This window comes from Pyxicephalus adspersus, chromosome 4 (genome assembly GCF_032062135.1).
Source record: "Pyxicephalus adspersus chromosome 4, UCB_Pads_2.0, whole genome shotgun sequence".
In the NCBI taxonomy this organism is placed as follows: domain Eukaryota; kingdom Metazoa; phylum Chordata; class Amphibia; order Anura; family Pyxicephalidae; genus Pyxicephalus; species Pyxicephalus adspersus.
In genome coordinates this window covers 37510114-37528790 of record NC_092861.1, presented here as the reverse complement: position 1 = coordinate 37528790, position 18677 = coordinate 37510114, and the positions used below count along the sequence as shown (strand labels likewise).

General features: G+C 36.8%; 1 protein-coding gene across 1 annotated transcript; it reads right to left on the bottom strand.

Annotated features, from left to right (window-relative positions):
• Window positions 1–1958: 1958 nt before the first annotated feature.
• On the bottom strand, window positions 1959–17898 carry LOC140328359 (ceruloplasmin-like). Its single transcript, XM_072407890.1, has 15 exons — window positions 17706–17898; window positions 16350–16594; window positions 15933–16145; window positions 15030–15194; window positions 14190–14444; window positions 13683–13848; window positions 11960–12099; window positions 11151–11297; window positions 9104–9321; window positions 7642–7792; window positions 6159–6371; window positions 5003–5207; window positions 3823–3962; window positions 2249–2377; window positions 1959–2110 (listed from the first exon to the last, which is right to left on the bottom strand). The coding sequence occupies exons 1-15, from the start codon at window positions 17858–17860 to the stop codon at window positions 1983–1985; spliced, it is 2670 nt and encodes an 889-aa protein (XP_072263991.1). The 5' UTR covers window positions 17861–17898; the 3' UTR covers window positions 1959–1982.
• Between the last annotated feature and the right edge of the window lie 779 nt (window positions 17899–18677).

Here is an 18677-nt window from a genome sequence, read left to right as displayed (position 1 = left end):
TTATCTTTTGCTGTCTCCCTTCAGTCAGGTACACTTCTGGTGTACTGTGCCTTACTGTATTTCGTTCTGCTTGAGCTCTGTTAGTTCACAGCCACCATCTTAGGCTCCACTCCAGGAAGTCCACATATTATTTGGCAGCGTAGTGTCAGTTACTGTATAAAATCCTCACTGTGAGTAAATCATATACAAAGCCAAAAAAACAAACTTTTTAGAGTTGATAACATTTATTACCTTCTGGAGCAAGCTGTGCTTTGATATATGCAAAAAGAAATAACTGCAGAGTTTGTCTTGGTCATTAAAGAGTGACAACCAAAAGCTTTGTTTTGCAAGTGATGTGAACCGCCCCCTCTCCCCATCAAGCCTCCATCCTGCACACGGCAAGCAGGAAAGCCCCATTCGTATGTAAGAGTCATCTGTATGGGGGATGTACTTATCTCTGGGACTACCAGTACTCGCATATGCATGCATTCAGACATAACTGAGCAGTTATCATTGAAAGGGTCTTTGTTTTTTGCCAGTCAACATCTAATCATTGAAACGGATTTAATATTCACCCATGTCAGTGCTCAGCTTATTTGTTTCTTCTCCATTGAGAGGTACAACTGCAGCACAATTCAACACTAAGAAACAAAAAAAACTTTAGGCCAGCCTAGGATAAACCCACTCTACTCCCAGCATGCCTGTTTTTTGCCATTGTACTAGAAGGGTGGATATCATTTGTCAGCTTTACTGATAAAATACTTTCTGCTTTTATTTAGGCAATTTTTAATTCTATTTTTACTGTTTGGAACTACTTGCTATTTGTATTTTAATTTTCAGAAACATGTTTTCCGGGCTAGTTTTACCTTATTTAATAATATACATATAGTGAGGGTTTAGCATCTAACACACTCCTTGCATAGAGTTTTTCTCAACTTTAGTTCAAATTTCAGGGCACTCTATCCCCTCCTATTTACTCCAAAAACATGAACAGAAAATATTCATTCATGGGTTTCCCATGTTGGGGAACAGTATCATTACTTTAAGTAATCCACCTAAATTTAGCCTGCTGGCTTTTACTCTGGGCCTGATTTAATAAAGCTCTCCAAGGCTGGAGAGGATACACATTCATCTGTGAATCTGGAATCCATTTTTTCTTTCTTCTTCTATTTGCTAGAAAATAGTTTGAATCCTTGACCAGGTCTATTCCAGGTTTGCTGGATCACCCAGCTTCACTGATGAAAGTGTATACTCTCCAGCCTTGGAGAGCTTTAATAGATCAGGCCCTGTCTCTCTCTTCAGAGTTGATTGTTCAACAGACCTAAACTGTTGGTTGGTAATAGTGACAGTGGCAACCAATGGCAAAAGATTCAATTCATTTATAAAAGTAAGGTGCACATGGAAAGCACATTTCAAAGTAACAAAGTTCTCATGCACTTGCCAAGTTAGGATTTTTTTTCCAACTCAACTCAAGATATCTGAGAGACTGAAAACTATATATAAATATTTATATCCCTAATTAATGTACAGCACTGCTTAATATGTTGGCGATATATAAATCCTGTTTATACTAAACTATATCATTTAATATAATAATAAGAAGAATATTAATATACCTAATTTGTTTTAGAGTACGAATACAAAATTGGTAGGATCAAGCTTACCATTTATTGACAAAATCAAGATTGACTGTAAGTGCCTACATTCTTTATCTACTGATTTACTACTACTTCTTATATTACATCTATTGCCTCTGTTAAGTGCATTTATTATAGTGGCCTGTAATGGCTGTAATGTAGCCAACTTACATACAAATTCAACATAAGAACAAACCTGCAGCCCCTATCTCATATGTAACCTGAGGACTACCTGTATAAGTAATTTTCCTATACATTATAAAAGGCAGATAGGTATTATCTATTTTTTTCAATGGTCCAGGGCCAATAACTGGAACTGACATTTCAAAGACTAGAAGGGAAACTTAGACAAATCAGTTAAGGATTTCACTGTAAAATAAATTTTACCTTAATTTGATCAACGGTGGAATAATAGGCCCAAGTCAAACATGTTTCTTCCTGCCTGGTAGGACCAGACCTTTCTGGTACTATCCATGTATATGTCTCCACATTACCTAAAAATCATATAGATAAGCTTTTATAAAAATAAAAAAAATGATATTTACTATATTATAGGAAAAGTCCATTGTTTACATAATTTTTGGGTTGCACATTTACACTAACAATGTTTTGTCTTTGAGATTTGTACTTACCAGGTTCAGTAGCTTTTACATCATTATTTTGTGGTTTAATTCCATGTGCACTAATTGAGTAGGGCCTACTGGCTTTGTTCTTGAAAACAATTTTAATTTGTTCACCAACATTTGCTACTATTAGAGGTCCTGAAAGAAAAATCTTTTTTAGAAAGATTAAAACACAAATGCCCATATCATGTCATGTAATATATTTTACCAGTGCTGTAGAATGCAGCTATAAGGACTGTCCCCTGTGCTGGAACCTTGGATGCCATGGTCAACAGAAAGAAAGAATGGTTTGTGTTTGAGTATGTATTATATAATAAGGAACAAGAGGGTTTCAGGCAGGGTGTATCAGTGGTTGTAAACTAGGGGTCCTTAAAACAAACTGAACCCAGAAAGCTTTTTAAACCAGTCCTTCAGCATGTTAGGAGTGGACGACATGCTGAGACCAATTCCAGCACCACCAAAGGAAGAGATTTTTAGTTTTTGCTAAGACTTTGTGTGTTTTGAGGTTACAGGTTATGGGTTATATTATAGGGATAAGAGTATACTAATTCTGGATGGGGAAGATGGGGGGCTAGGTTACTTTATAGCAAAGCGTGCACTGATTCTTGTTATGGGCAAAGATTAATATTTGGTTCTCCAATGACTTACTAATGACTTCCCTACTCAAAACCTTGTCACATACTTCAAGACTTTTCTCGAGCTGCCCCAACTTTCTGTAATAGTCTTCCATGCCCTATTCGGCTTGCTCCTACTTTCTGTTCATTTAAAAGAGCACTCAAAACCTATCTTTTGAAACTTGCCTACCTGTTTTACTCTCTTTCCGTCTCTTAAAACCCCCACTACTCACCTACCAATCCATATCCCCCCTTTTTCTGCTGCTTCCCCACCTTTGCGGGGCAGGGTAAGCTCTTTGTGGCAGGGTTCTCCTCTGATGTCACTGTCTGTGTCTGTCTGTCATTTGTAACCCCTATTTAATGTACAGCGCTGCGTATTATGTTGGCGGTATATACATACTGTTTATTAATAATAATAATAATAATAATAATAATAATAATAATAATAATAATATTATATAGCTGACATTGATCACTGATCCTAAATTGTAAGGTTATTAGACTGCTGACAGTGCACAGTGCACTGGATTGATACGCTTATTATATGAACTGAATTTGCAGGCCATGATATCCTCTTTTTTCATTTGAGGAAAAAGATGGCTGCACAAGTTATATGGCACATACTTTGTTTAAGGTATGACATGACAAGAAATAAAATAAATGTAGTGTACCTAGGTCCAATCATTTCATTTTGTTTTTTCATACATGGTCCCTGTTGTGTATTTCAGTTTTTGTATTTCCCATAAATGTTATGGTATGACATTTCTGATTTGAGGTTGAAGGAGACTTAGCAGTAAGTCTAGGTTTAATAAAAGATGACCACCTTTTAAAAATCTGTTTGCAAGTTTAGAATACAACAGTTCCCCCCCACCCCTTTAAAAAACGTTTGGGAACTGTTCCAAAAGTCTTCAGCTTTAAAACATTTTGTTTACAAAGGAAAATATTCCTCAAACAGTTTTATCTTGTTACCTAGAATTCCTAAGTAATCTTCATTTTCTGGCCTTTCTTTGTGTGTTGTAAAGGTGTCATCTGTATATTCCCGGTATACAGCTTTCTTATATTTTGAACCAATAGATGTTCGACTTTTATTCAAAAATGCATCACCATAGCTTTGGGAGAAATAAGAAATATGATGTTATGACAGACACATTGGTTAGAACATCCAAAACCTAAAGAACCATCCAGTCCCAATATGAAGGCATTTATTGTATACCATATAGACATACACACATACATAAAAACAAATAACAAACTTTACAAACAATTTCAAATACAAATATAAATACTGCTTAAAACAGCTAATGCAGTGAGCATGAGATTCCATGTGACACACACCCCAAGACTAAAGCTACGTACACACGTTCAATTTTTCTCGCCCGATATCCGCCCTGAGCCGATTATCCGGCGAGAATCTGACGTGTGTACAGCCCGCGTCGTTCATCGTCCGTGAATCCGTCCTGGCGGACAATGAACGACGAGCGATCCTAATGCAAGGAAAAGGGGAGAGCGCGCAGCTGGGTGCCGCTCCGTCGCTCTCTTCCCCTCCTCTCTCAATAGAGCAGAACGGAGCTGTATGTACACCACTAGTTCATGCATCATGCGGTTCTTATCGTTGGAAAGGATTGTAAAAGTGTGTATGCGGCTTAAGACAGGAAATGCAATACCTGCCAAAAAAAGCCTCTACAACCACTAATGACAGCCCTAACTACTCTGGTATTTCTGTAAATGGGAAGACTTCTTTCCTATTTTTTTTTTCCTTTCCCACTTTTTTTAAAGTACACCAGAACAGTTTGTTCACTGTTCATGGGTAAACTATGCAGCACACCTCAGAGATAATAAAATCCTATTGACTTACATTGAATAATGCCCAAAGCTGTTCAGATCGGTAGCTTCTTCTGACCTGTTTTGCAATGTGCTGTTTTTTTGTTTTTGTTTTTTATTGTTTGCTGTACACAGCATGTTCTACAGAAGCATTTAAACAACATGAAACAAAGATGAAAATATAGTCCTTCTGCTATTCTACTAAATAGCTGTATACTTCTTGTTTTAGTGAAATTATCCCTTTAGATCAAGAAACTAATCTGTCCTCATTAAAAATCTACTTTAAACTACAACGCTTGGGTAAACTCTAAGACTTAACTGTCATTACCTCACAGGCTGATGTGAAAGCCACTCACGTTCCCAGGTGCGATTTGGAGCATAGTCCCATTCTATTTCCTCGGCTGCAATGTAATATGTCTTCATGCGATATATCTGAAATGGAGTCTTCTGTTCAGTGCATGACTTTACCCTGTAGTGCTGTCTCATTCCTCCGGTGTAGTGGTCTGTGGTCATACATTCCACATTGAAGACCCCTGCAAGGAAGAACACAATGGTTCTGCTAGACTCCACACACATTAGGATAAATATTATCTATGCAATGATGTATAAATGCATTGTACTATAAACTGCTATTAAAAATTCAAATTTTAATGCAAAAAAGTAAATGACTTTGATGACGGGTCTATGATTTACCTATTTTAAAGATGTTTAACAATTGTTTTAGGTTACTTTAGGTTAGGCGTTTTAAATATTAAAAGTGCTCTGAAACATGCGCATGTAATTTTCACTTAGGTTGAAACCTGTGCTGACTTTTATCATCCAATATATAGCACAAATCCTTGCATGTGATTAGGTATTTTACAATGAAATATGATCACATGAACTTGTTCACTTGTTTTGCAGCAGTTTCAGATTTGTTATACCACCTGCTAGCCAATCTACCACTACCTAATGTCACATAACAATGAAACCTAATGAAACAAAATGAAGACAATGATTGTAGGCATTAGAGGTTGTTCTAAGTGTTAATGGGGGATCCTGTGCTCCCAGATACTTTTCAGCATCTGCCAGTTGGTTGCTAACTTAACATATTCCCTGAACAAACATTTTTGCTGTAACCTGCTAGGACAAAAGGCAATGCAACCGTAGATAGCTAGGTTTCTGTTGTGAAGCAAAACCATATAGCGTCACAACCATACCTGTGAACAAGCTTGACCTTTTCTTTTTAACAAAACTTGACACTTTCATTGGCATGCATTTTGTGGTGCACTGCAATGTGGGTGCATAGCTTGCTTTTGTAACTGTCCATCATTTATTAGATAACTGTTTATAATACTCCATTTTACTATGCGGCACTGTACATTAAATACGGATTGCATACTTGTGATGGATAGCTCATATGTGCAGAGTCTATTTCATTGTATGATAGTTTTGTTTTAACATTCCAACAGTTAATATTTTACTACAGTTTTCTATGAACTAACCTTCATTGTCTGGTGTCATTATTACAGAATATGAGATGTGTGGAAATAAACTTGCAACATCTCTTCTGGTGTCACGCACTTTAATGGTGTTTCCTGAAAAATGGATTCCATGAATATCAACTTCTGTACCAAGACCCAGCATATGCCAGCGTATTGAATCTCCTACACACATATCCAGGCCAGGCTGATTTCCATACATGTACCCATTGATAGCTGCAAACAGTGTATAAAAGAAAACATATCCTTCAGGTATCCATATAAACATCATATGGGAAACTTTCAAATATATTTTTTCCTATATATTTATAATGATCATCATAATTATGCCTATGATCAGAAATTTATGTTACATTTTCCTTCTGCTCTATTATATTTGCTACTCCATTATTACCCCTATAAACAGATTCCGTTTTACAAAAAAAAGTATTGGAGCTTAGATCTTTTACCAACTGGAAGTGTGTTGTATGATTCTTTGATGTAGGGAGAATAGAAAAATGCTTCTAATTGCTAAGAAAACAAACACTTCCTGACAAGTGAACAAACAGTAAGCTATATAATGCTTTTTTACTGGTTCTGCCCTTTGTTTCTGCTTTCCTTCTAAATAGTTTATGATCTAACTATGCATTATTGTTGGTAGCTCTTACTGACCTTTGTGGCAGCAGGCATTGTGGCAAAATTCACCTATATCCTTCACAGCAGTGAAGGAATTCAGATGCTTCTCTCAGCAGCTCATCTCACTATACTATGGGATGGGTTACCACCTATGGTTCTTTGATATTTGCTGACATATATTGTAAGTTAAAATGCTAATTCATTACCAATTTTGTTTGTAGAATAGCTTATTGCTTGAAATAGTGAAAATAATAAAAACATATTTTAGATCAGGGGTGTAGTCCTAAAAAAAGAAGAGGGGGCACGGCACTATCCATGGCGAGCGCGCATGCTCATCATTGTTATCTAAACGTGCTCCCCCACTACCCCCCTGCTTATATGTCACTCAAAGGGGAGGAAACTTCACCCAGAGTGATGTCATGATACCAGAACCCGCCTGCTCGGACCTGCGATAGGAGAGTGGGCGGGTTTTGTTGAGGGAGACAACCCACCCACCGCCCTGAGCCTGCAATTCCATATGGGAGACATTGTTCGTGGCTCTGGCCGATGCGCGCCCCCCCAGCGGGGTCCTTTCTTCTGGCCCCATGGGGGGGCAGACCAGCCAGAGCCGTGGACCACCAAAAAATTTTGGCAAAATAAGAGTGGGTACACGTGCCCATTCTCGAAGAAAATGAGGGCACGGCTTTCCCACCTGTGCTTGCCCCACTACACCCCTGTTTTAGATGGATATTTATTGTATGTATAAGTGCCTAACTAAAAATATAACCAGTGCTTCATGCACTATCATATCTAGTAGAGTTAAAAGAAAATGAAGATATTTTTCAAACTGAGAGAAAGATTTTAGATCAAATGTTAGTAATTGAACACTTACAGTGCATCATATTGGACTCCTGGAAATCTTCATTTTCTGTGTCCACAGACTGTGGCTTTCTTGTAAATAGGTTGATGTTGTCCTGTAAGTAATGGCTCTTATTCTCATCAAATACAGCAGGCATCATGAAGTAATTGTGAGCTACACCTCTCTGCAAAAAGTGAGATTTCACTTGTCAGAAATAAACTACATAGGGTCAATGATGAGGTTTAGCCAGCTACTTATTAATAGCTTCCCGAAAATATCACAAATCCCCTGCCTCATGTAGACTACTCTAGGTATGTGATATTTAGCCTTCATGATGGAAAAAAATAGATGAGCCTTCATGATGGAAAAAAAATGAAATCCAATGACTGAAATTGGGAAGAAAATGTCTAGCTGTATCATTCGTCAAGAAAATAAGCACTCTATCTGACGTGTTGCAGCTTTTTTATACTGTAAGTACTTTATAGCATGCAGTAAAGTCACATTAGGTAATTTCAGTACAGAAGAAGAACAACATGTACAACTGAGCAAAACAGAAGGCTGAAGGTAAAGCTGGCCTATCACCATACATTAAACTTACATTAAAAAATATATATATTTAAATTTCTTTTGTGCTTTATTTTAAATCACATAAAAAATTACATTCTCCCTTTGGGGGTTCTTGTGAGAAAGATTTACAGGTAATCCTGATGTCTCCAGGGATACCCTTGTCACCTATGCCAAGCGGCTGTGGGATTCCACACAGGGCAGTAGTTGAAGCACGCATACTTGTTCTGTGCACAAGAACAGGCACGTGTTCATTTACATTCATAGATTCCCACTAATGATGCCTAGTCTAGAGCATGTACAAAACCAGATATGTGCCTCCACCAGCACCCTTTGTGAAATCTTTTAAACTCATGGAACCTGCAGGATTTCCTTGATGAGAACCACAGAATTGAGGAGAAGATAAGTAAAAAAAACACACAAAAACAAATTACAATATTGTTACAATACCAATAAAATATAAGGAAATAAATAGTCCTTTCATACAACTTGAAATCATTGTTACTCTAGCCGCCATGTAGAATCTTCTACAAAGTCACATTTCCATCCGTGGATCCTGTAGGTGCACAAGGATTGCCATCTACATTTCTGTTAGGGTCACCTATTTTACACAGAGCAGTTCTTATGTCACTGTCAGTGTATGTTAACTTGTATGAGATAACTGTATATGTACTGATAATGGGAAAAATATAATCTGATAACTATTTGGGGAACAACTGTCTCAGTTTCTGCAGCTTATAGCCACAAGCCAATGGTGCCTAATAGTAAATCCAGTCCTGACCTTTAGTTTAGTTACTTTTGTCATAAAGTGTTGCCCCAGATAACATTCCTTACATAAATAATTTAGCTTATGAAGTTGTGATCATATAACAAAATTTTATCCTTGTGGTTTTTACTAGAGTGCATGTGAAATATAAAATCCCAAATATACCTGTTTATTATCGATTAGGCTCTTGCACACTAACAGGGGACCAACAAGGCCAGAATTTGTGTCTCTGACTACGTCTACAGAAGAATAATAAAGCCATGGTAAGCAGTTTAGGTCATTAATTGTAGACCCAACGCTGTCAGGAACATTCCATCTGTATGTGACTGTGTCACCCGGAGCCACATGAGAGTGTTCACTATGATTCCCAGATGGACCTTTTTCTGAAAAGGAAAAACATTAGTAAGCCAAATTATCCACAATACCCTTGCATGAAAAATAAAAGGACATAAAAATCACAACAGTGTACTGATAGGATGGAACTCAGAAACCTCAAAGTCCAAAATGTTTCTTTCTCAGTGAGCTTTGCTTGAAGCAGAACTAAAGCTCTAGTATAAAAATTTGCTCAAAAGGTCTTTATTGCAGAAAGGGACAGGTGATAAAACACACTTACCTGCCTGATCGTTTTGTCTTCTGTTAAAAAATGCAAAGTTTGATTGATCACAATTTTTTTTTTGCTCTAATTTAGGCTTCTGATAGTTTCAGATTTTTTTATATTAGAGTTCATTTAGGAGTACTCATATTTAGTGTTGGTAGAATATCTCACTATTCGATTCAACAGCTATTTGATCACTCTATTCAAGAACACATAGTAGTAGCACAGTGCAGGGACAGGGATCGCTGATGCAGCGCTGTACTATGTGTTCTTGGATAGAGTTTCTCTATCCAAGAACACAGGGCACTAAAGGTGATGAATGGGGACAAGTCCTCATTCATCACCTGTAGTGCCTGAAGATTGTAGTGGAACTTCTGAAACGTGAGTCACATTTAAACTCACCTGTAGTGCCCTGTGTTCTTGGATAGAGAAACTCTATCCAAGAACACATAGTAATAGCACAGCGCGGCAACAACGATTTCTGTTGCAGCGCTGTACTATGTGTTCTTGGATAGAGTTTCTCTATCCAAGAACACAAGGCACTACAGGTGATGAATGGGCACAAGTCCCTATTTATTACCTTTAGTGCCCCGAGATCCCGCAATGACAGCAGGATTCCCACGACTGCACAGCCGGGGGAATCGTAATGCCATTGTGGGAAAACACATTTTTTACATTTTTTCCCCGAAATTTTTACAGTCGAATACCGTGTTTTTTGGGTCAGGTCTATCCGAATTCGAACAGCCATATTCGGGTCGAATATAAAGACAACCCAAATTCAAACACCAACACTAGTCATATTCAGCTGAACTTGTTCTTGTTGAAGACATTTTGTAACCTGTCAAGCTAAATCAGCAGTTCTGATGATGAAGCAGCTTGGATGGCTGCAACACATCTTTAATTTTACATAAACAAGTACAGTTAAACTAATTACTACTAGATATATAACGACCTGGATAAATAAGAACCTTTAGAGACCTATTTAAGTTTACATTTTTAAGAGCAATGGTATGTACTGCTTCCAATCTCAGGTAAAGCACATGCTATCTAAAACTCTTACTTTACACACCTAAATACTAGTTTTGCATATGGTCACTGGCAAAAAGAGAGATTGTGGAGTTACATACAAACACTGGCATGTTTCCACACTAGCCACTTTCAGACAGTAGATATAAAGTAATTCTGGACCAACATGTGACAGATATATGTGTGTTTGATCTCTTTAAATGTTGCCTGATCTTTGGCATCTTCACTTCTTGTCTTTAGTTGGGAAATGTCATTATGGTGCATACATATCTGAAGAAGGATAATTTAAAGGTTTGGCCTATTGCACTTTTGTAAATGTATTTCTTATTTCACAGTTGCCAGTACTTTTCTCCTATACATTCAAGGAGCAGCAAATAGTGTTTAGATCAGCTTGATATGGTTGGAATTGCTATTCAACTCTGACTGGTCTACCCTGCTGACAATACTGGTTTTTATACTTTGAATTTTGTTATGTCTATGTGGTAGCATTTGAATTATGAAATGTTATCCAGTGCTCTGGTGATTGCATAATGATATGCAGAAAACATAGGCATGTTATGAAGTAAACGTATTTGTAATGTTTGCAGTCACCTTCAGAATCCTCTCCTGTTTTGTAGACAGCACCTTCCATTTCCTTTGTGTAGCTCACTCCATGGGCCTGGATACTGTATGGGTGGTTTGCTTTGTTCTTAAATGTAACTTTGATAATTTCTCCTACCTGTGCCAGAATTATAGGCCCTATTAATGGAGACAGCGTTATTAGTTTAAATACATACGGACATATATAGCAGCACATTTAAGATTTGGATTTAGAAAATTTTAGGAACCACTAACTATAACGTTTTTATTTACTTTTACTAAAACTATTTTAAATACCTTAGAGTTATTAATTGAGCAGAACAGAATGTACAATATTATACACATTTTATTTCTTCACACACTAGAGAACTCAGTACAAAAAAGTTTATTTTATTTTATATTACCCTGAGTTTTAATTTCCTAGAACCATATTTAGGTAACTCAAAAAGTCTTAAGTGTAGAGAATAGAAAATGCAATGATAAAAATCAAGCTTTTGAGGTTCAGGTAATGAATACTTCAGGTAAAAGTACTTGATATGGCAATTATTCATCTTCCAATTATATTATAGTCCAAGTTTGAATATAAACCATTTAACCTTCACTGATTGCTATGGATAACAAGAAATGTCATCATCACACTCCATACACCAAAACCAGTACATATAAGTTATTTAGAGTTTTTTTTTATTATTTTTTTATTTTAGCTGTTGTGGTTCCCTGAAATATAATTATCTTTTGGTAAAAAGCTGCCACTGGTGTTTTAAATTTCTCCAGCATGAAAGAACCGCTGTTAAGTAAATAAAGTCTTATAAAATACTTACCCAGAATTCCAAGATGTTCCTCCTCTTTGGATCTTGGTTTCTGTGTTGTGAAAGTTGAGTCTGTATATTCTCTATATACTGCCTTTTTATACTTTCCTCCAATTCTCATGTCATTTTGCTCAAAAAATGTTGCTGATTCACTTTAAAATATGAAAAAAATCAAAGATCATTTAACATCAACAAAATATTATAAGTTCAGGACTGAACAACTTATTTTTATGATTATGATTAGCCCTCTGATTAATTTAAAACAAAATTCATTTTGTAAGACATTTATTTTTTTTACCAGTAAATGAATATGATACAATGCAGGTGAAAATGCCCATAGAGTGAATAGAATGTTCTTCCAATTGGATCAAAAACACCATCTTGTAAAGAAGCAAAATAATTACCACGCAAACATTGCCATGTTTTTATAGTTGTTGGCTCTTCCCAAAATTTGAGCATGTTTGTGTCCCCTCCCAGGAGATTTTCCTTCACTTCCAGAGCCCATGGCACTTAAACATGAAATGGAGGGTTTGGCCATCTCGGGGACAGAAAGGTATAGACAGGGTGCAAACATTATCATGTTCTAACCATTCACCACTCCACTTATGGCTTTATTTCTTAACAGGAACTATTAGAAATAAATACCACAACACAGGGACTCAGAGAGAAATTAACCACAAGGCTCTAACCTAGTGTTAGCCAAACCTTTTTAGCATGGAGAATCCTTTAAAATAACTTGTATGTCTTAAAGTGTACCTAAACTCAGAATTTTCACATTACATAAAAGGGTAGACAACTATTTTATGTAAGGTAAAAATTCTGTTTGTTTGTTTTTTTTTTTAAGTGCAAGTAAAAAAAAAAAAGGGTGCAGCACCGCCTCCTTAGTTCTGGATCGCATAGAATGAATGGGAGCGCAGAGCCTCCCGGGATACCTACATCACGACTTCTGGGTGCTCCTTCTGCCCAGGTGCAGTGAGATTGGCAAGTTCTTTACCCAAACTACGTCACCCAATCTCACGCCTTCGTCGGGACATAGAAAGAAGAACCCAAAAGAAGAGGAGAAGATGGCAGCACCTGGGGCGCTGGCTCGAAGACAGACACTGGGACGACGCGGGACCTAATAAAAGAACACACTCCTAATAAAAGAACACACCCACAGCTCCGCTCTCTCCCTAGTATTTGTGCTGCTATGTAATGATGTCACTGCTACTTTTACAGGATAATATCTATATTTGAAATAGTGTTTGGTGCAGAGAAATCCTTTGAAGAATACAATTAAATGTTTGTTTTTGCCTGGTTTCTTAATACCTTTACTTTTGCAGAGATTCTGCCTGTTCGCATGCTCTCTTCATGTAACTGGGAGAAAGATCAAAGCTGACACATTTTGGAAAGTATTTGCTTTTTCCTATGTCCTTGTGACAATAAGATAACAGAGATTGGAAATCATGTGTGTCAATACCTGTCATGTAATGTATCCTGTTACCGTGAGCGTATATTGCATCATCTATCTGTAAAACTATACATGAGATTTCTGAGAATTCACTCCAGTTCTAATAATACCTCTGAAATGCAGTGTGACATTCCCAGTGCCAATAATGTCCTGTTTACTCTCTCACGTATACTTGGAATACTATGGAATGCTTACATTTGCTTATGTAATGCTAGTGCATTGGTGGGCCATAGGTCTTGAAGACTTGCATGATATCTTTGTTGCATCATACATACATTACCCTACCTTTCAGGATCATCTAACTTCTGCCCAGTGAACTGGTTAACTGACGTTGGTCCATAGTCCCAGATTATTTCTTCTGCAGCAATGTAATAATGTGGAACCTTTGTATAAAAAGTGCAGGGCTTTTTTGCTGTGCAGTTTTTTACTTCATAGAGGGCCTGCATTCCACCTGTAAAAGAACATCATGCTGTATTATAAAATAATAGAATGGTACATAATAGGCCTGATTTATTAAAGCTCGCCAAGGCTGGAGAGGATACACTTTCTTTAGTGAAGCTGGGTGATCCAGGAAACCTGGAATGGATCTGGTCCAAGATTCAAAACATTTGCTAGCAAATAGCAAACAACTTTGAAGAAGTCCATTCCAGGATTTCTGGATCACCCAACTTCACTGATGAAAGTGTATCCTTTCCAGCCTTGGAGAGCTTTTATAAACCAGGCCTAATGCCTCCCATTTATTGGGAAAGTCTCTCTTGTTATCTCTCTTCTAACCATTTAAACTTAACATACCTTCTAAATGGTCATTTACTTGACAGCTGAGAAGCCATTTTCCTGGGTTTTTAGTAACCATAGAAGCCTGAACCATGGATGCAGGGAAGAGACTGAGAGTATCCACACGGAATCTCTGATATGTTAATACTTGGCCATGAAAGTATGCTGAGTGCACATCCACCTCATTTCCCATACCAAATAGATACCACCTCACATTGGTTTCATCACATACAGAAAGGCCTGGGAGGTTCCCATACATGTACCCATTGATGGCTGCAAGACAGAAAAAAACTGAATGAATGGATTGCATTTAAAAATATTAATCATATTTTAAACTAATTTAGTACATTAAAAAGGAGGTAAATAATAAGGAGCAGTACAAACACAGATTACAATGTTAAAAGGGCCACAAGTACAGCACCAAGGCAAGTTTACTTCCAAAAAACAAAAATCAAGTTTGCCCCGCATCCACGGTACTGAAACAGCTATAAAAACAGAACTAATATTTTTTCAGCTAAGCAGAGTAGTGCTGCAATGTGTATGGGTTATAATTATTGTAAAGGACACTATTGCAGCTATAGAAATAGAAGCAAGGGCAAATCTCTGTAATGGAGCTCCATAGCGGCATGGGTGTTTTAAACTCTCTCCATTCTATCCACAAAATCTAGGGTAAACTACACATTCCCAACCAATCTTTGGTGCGGTGTAGTCTGTAAGGCAGAAGAAGTGCTAGAGGATGTTGAAGAGTACAGAATAAAAGGACAGGAGGCCGCAGCCTTGGCCTAAAGTATAAGTGGAAGCAAGGTAAAAATTAGCGGTTAGATAAATATCAAATATGTTATAAAATAGAAGCCTTACAATGCATTTTATTGCTCTCTTGAAAGTCTTCATCTTCTTTATCTACTTCAGAAACTTTGGTGAAAGCCTTGATATTTTCATCTAAATACCAGCTAATGTTTTCATCAATCACAGAAAACATCAGGATAAATTCCTTAGGTTTTTCCTTTTTATTATCCAAGGTACCTTGAAAAATGACAAAATAAAAACAAATCACGAAATATTTATGATAAAGGTACATCAAATATTGTATTCACATTTCTTGTGCATTTAACTCTTTTTCTTTTAACACATTTTCCTTGTATATGGCATAATTGCCTGCAATATCACCTTTCACTATTAAACTTCTATTGACAAGTTTACAGGAAGTTGGAGCATGAAGAAGACCTCACTAGTAATGAGTTGATGCTCACTGACTGGTCAGAAGAATAGGGAACAAGCTGAAAGCAGGGGGTGACACAGAAATTGACATTGCGAATGGTATGCAGTATGTGGTTTCCATATCTTGATTGCTATATTTAAAAGATATTTTGAAATTTGTTCCCTTTAAAACAAAGGGTGGCAATGTAAACATGAGCCTAATGTTTCACCATTTGTCTCACTAGCAGAAAATAAAATATGAGTAAAGTAAAGTTAAATAAAGTATGAGTGTAAGGTAAGTAAGAATCAAATTATACAGTTCACAAATGTTAACATGGTGGCTAAGTACAAGTCTCCATCTGCAATCCAAAAATACTTGAAGGTGAATTGGTCTTCAACCAGAATTTGTTGTATTGCGTACAACTATGCCAAGGGTGCTATATTTTAAGCTCATTTGGTGGAATGGGGTAATTCAAACTGTTTTTTTTTTTTTTGCTCCATGGAGCATTGCAGAACTCCTCAAACTGATTTAAAAAAATACAAACAAACTAATGTATTGCTCACCTGTCTTACAGATGATCATGGGTCCAATAAGTCCAGAGTAAACATCCTTTGGGCCATCGATGTGCGAATGATATAGCCTGAGAATACAATCATCATCACGTTTGGATGGGCCTTGGTCCTCCACTACATCCCACTTATAAGTATGGGATTCTCCAGGTTTAACATAGTCATCCATCTTGTTTGTGCCTGAGGTGTTGTCTGGGTATAGTGCACCTGTAAATATGATCAAGTTACATGCAGAAGCTGAATCCCCAGATTTAGGATATTGTGTAACATATTTTAATGCAATGCCAGATACATTTTATTCTACTCTTGGTCATACTTCTAGTATTCCATGGTCTAGATAGTCGTCTGGGTGCTCCAGTATTTCTGTAAGGAAGGTTTAATAAAATTATATTGTTAAATTAAAAATCTTACCTTCATTTTCCTTTGTGTACTCTATTCCATGTGGATGTAAACTGTATGGTCTGGAAGCAAAGTTTTTAAGATGGACAGTTACAGAGTCCCCAACTTCTGATTTGATGATGGGACCTAACAATCCCAACCAATCTGGTTTCTGTATTTGTTCTGTATAGGTATGACTGGTGTATTGCACATAGGAAGCCTTTTTATAGACTCTGCCTATTCGGTTGGAGCTTTGTTGTAAATAGATGCTGGCATGCCTGCAATGAAACATTAGCAGAGATACATACGTGACAGAATGAAATTATTAATTATTTTTTGTGTTTAAAGTATGTCTCTTGGACACTACCATGAAACCAGGAAAAGAAATATGAGTAATGGGGATCACTGAGGCAAGACGGCATGCTTAGCAATACACACTGTCTGTGTCCCAAATTGAGAGATTTTCTTATGTCTTCTTGACCCTGTCAGCTAAATAGTAATAACAGGACATCTTGCCAACAGGGCCAGAAACAGTAATAATAGGCCTAACCATTCATAACTCAATGGGCCTGATATATTAATACTCTCCTTGACAGGGAAATATAGACTATCATGAAAAAACCTGGGTATTCTAGCAACCTTTAAATGGGTCTGGTCCAGCATTAAAAACATTTGTCAACTAATAAAAAATTATTTTTTAGAAATCTGTTCCCGGTTTGCTGGATCATCCAGGTTCTTCCATGATAGTATATCTCCTCCAGCTTTCATATATCAGGCCCAATATTTTTGAACTAGCTCAAACTACCACACCAGGATTGCTGTGTTGTGTAGAAGGACCAATCTAACAATACATTTAACCTTAGTTACAGCAACAAACAACTATGGAAGTTTTGCTGCAGTCAGTTAAAAACAAAAAATTAGTATTCTTAGTATACAATGGGGCAAAACAAAACTATGATATACTGTCCTGTATTTCAGTGTATCTGAAGAAAAATCTTTTCTTGTTCCAGTTCTGGATAGAAAAATAGAATGGGGCTACTGTTTACTGCTGTCTGTGTACCGACTGGGGAGACTGGCCATCTCTATTTGCCAAAATTGTATGATTACCAAAAACAGAAATTGAGAGGTAACCTTCTATTGGATGATTTGGGAAGATCTTCTCCTAACTTATTCTTGTGTCTATAGGACTTTCCCCAAAATTAGGTTGGACTTCATGGGAACATCATATTATGTGCTTATGTAGTGGACAGTTAGTGGCATGACTATAGGCTCTATAAAATGCAAATTGAATACATAATAACAGTGAGTGAAAAAAAGATTTTTCTTAAGAAGGTTAGGGAAGGAAGTATTTGCTAAGAATTTGTGAAAAATATCTAAAAGAATACTTACTCGTCTTTATCAATGGGGTTTCCAGAAATAATATTCTTCCCACTAGGAGCATAATCCCATTGTATTTCTTGAATTCCAATGAAATATTCTCTGTCTTTGCCAACAACACATACAACAAAAAATACACAGAGTAGTTGTATGACGAGGAGCTTCATTGTAATGATATACAAAACAGATCCTAGTGAATGGCCACCAGCATTTATAAGGCATGGCGCTCCCTTTACCACTAACTTTACTTTGCAATATTCATCTCAAAGTCCTATTTGCTGATAAAAGCAAACACATATTCCTGTAACATCATTGGGCAAGTTCATATTATTATGCAACTTTCTATTAGAAATTGATCATGTTTAAGACAAGAATGTTTACAGACAGCACACAGAGTCCTGGTAAACTGTAAACAGTTTTATGAGGATGTACATCTTGTGCATTCACTATTTGGTATTGATGTACTTCTTGTGCATTCACTATTTTATGCACTCATTTGGAATAATATTTTTTAAATGTGTTCATTTTATGTCAGACTGTCCCAGGTATGTAAAATCCGTTGATAAAAATATTTATGTTCCTATCAAGTTGAATTTATTTCTAGTGAACTATTTATTTTTGTATGTATATATATATATATATATATATATATATATATATATATATGATTTTGGTTACTTTGAATGATGCATAGTTGTTTGTGCTTGGTAGGCTGGTCTGAGTATTTCAGAAATGTTATGCACTTGGGAACTAACAACATGCATGCTTCATACTGTCTAGGGGGAATACATTTGGGGGAGTCAGAAATGGAAAAGGATCTGGTGGCTCTGGTAGATCATAGACTTAATAACAGCATGCAATGCCAAGCTGCAATATCTAAAGCTAGTAAAGTAGTTTAAAAGAGGAATAGACTGCAGAGATGGAGACAGAATCCTGTCCCTGTACAAAGCATTGGTCAGACCACATCTGGAATATGCAGTCCAG

Excerpts from the sequence above, each read along its gene's own strand:
- LOC140328359 (XM_072407890.1), bottom strand. The coding sequence starts at position 17,860 with ATGAAGCTCCTCGTCATACAACTACTCTGTGTATTTTTTGTTGTATGT. Across the intron at positions 7,793-9,103 it reads GCCTAATCGATAATAAACAG|AGAGGTGTAGCTCACAATTA; the intron begins GTATATTTGGGA and ends CACTTTTTGCAG. Across the intron at positions 6,372-7,641 it reads GGAGTCCAATATGATGCACT|CTATCAATGGGTACATGTAT; the intron begins GTAAGTGTTCAA and ends CACTGTTTGCAG.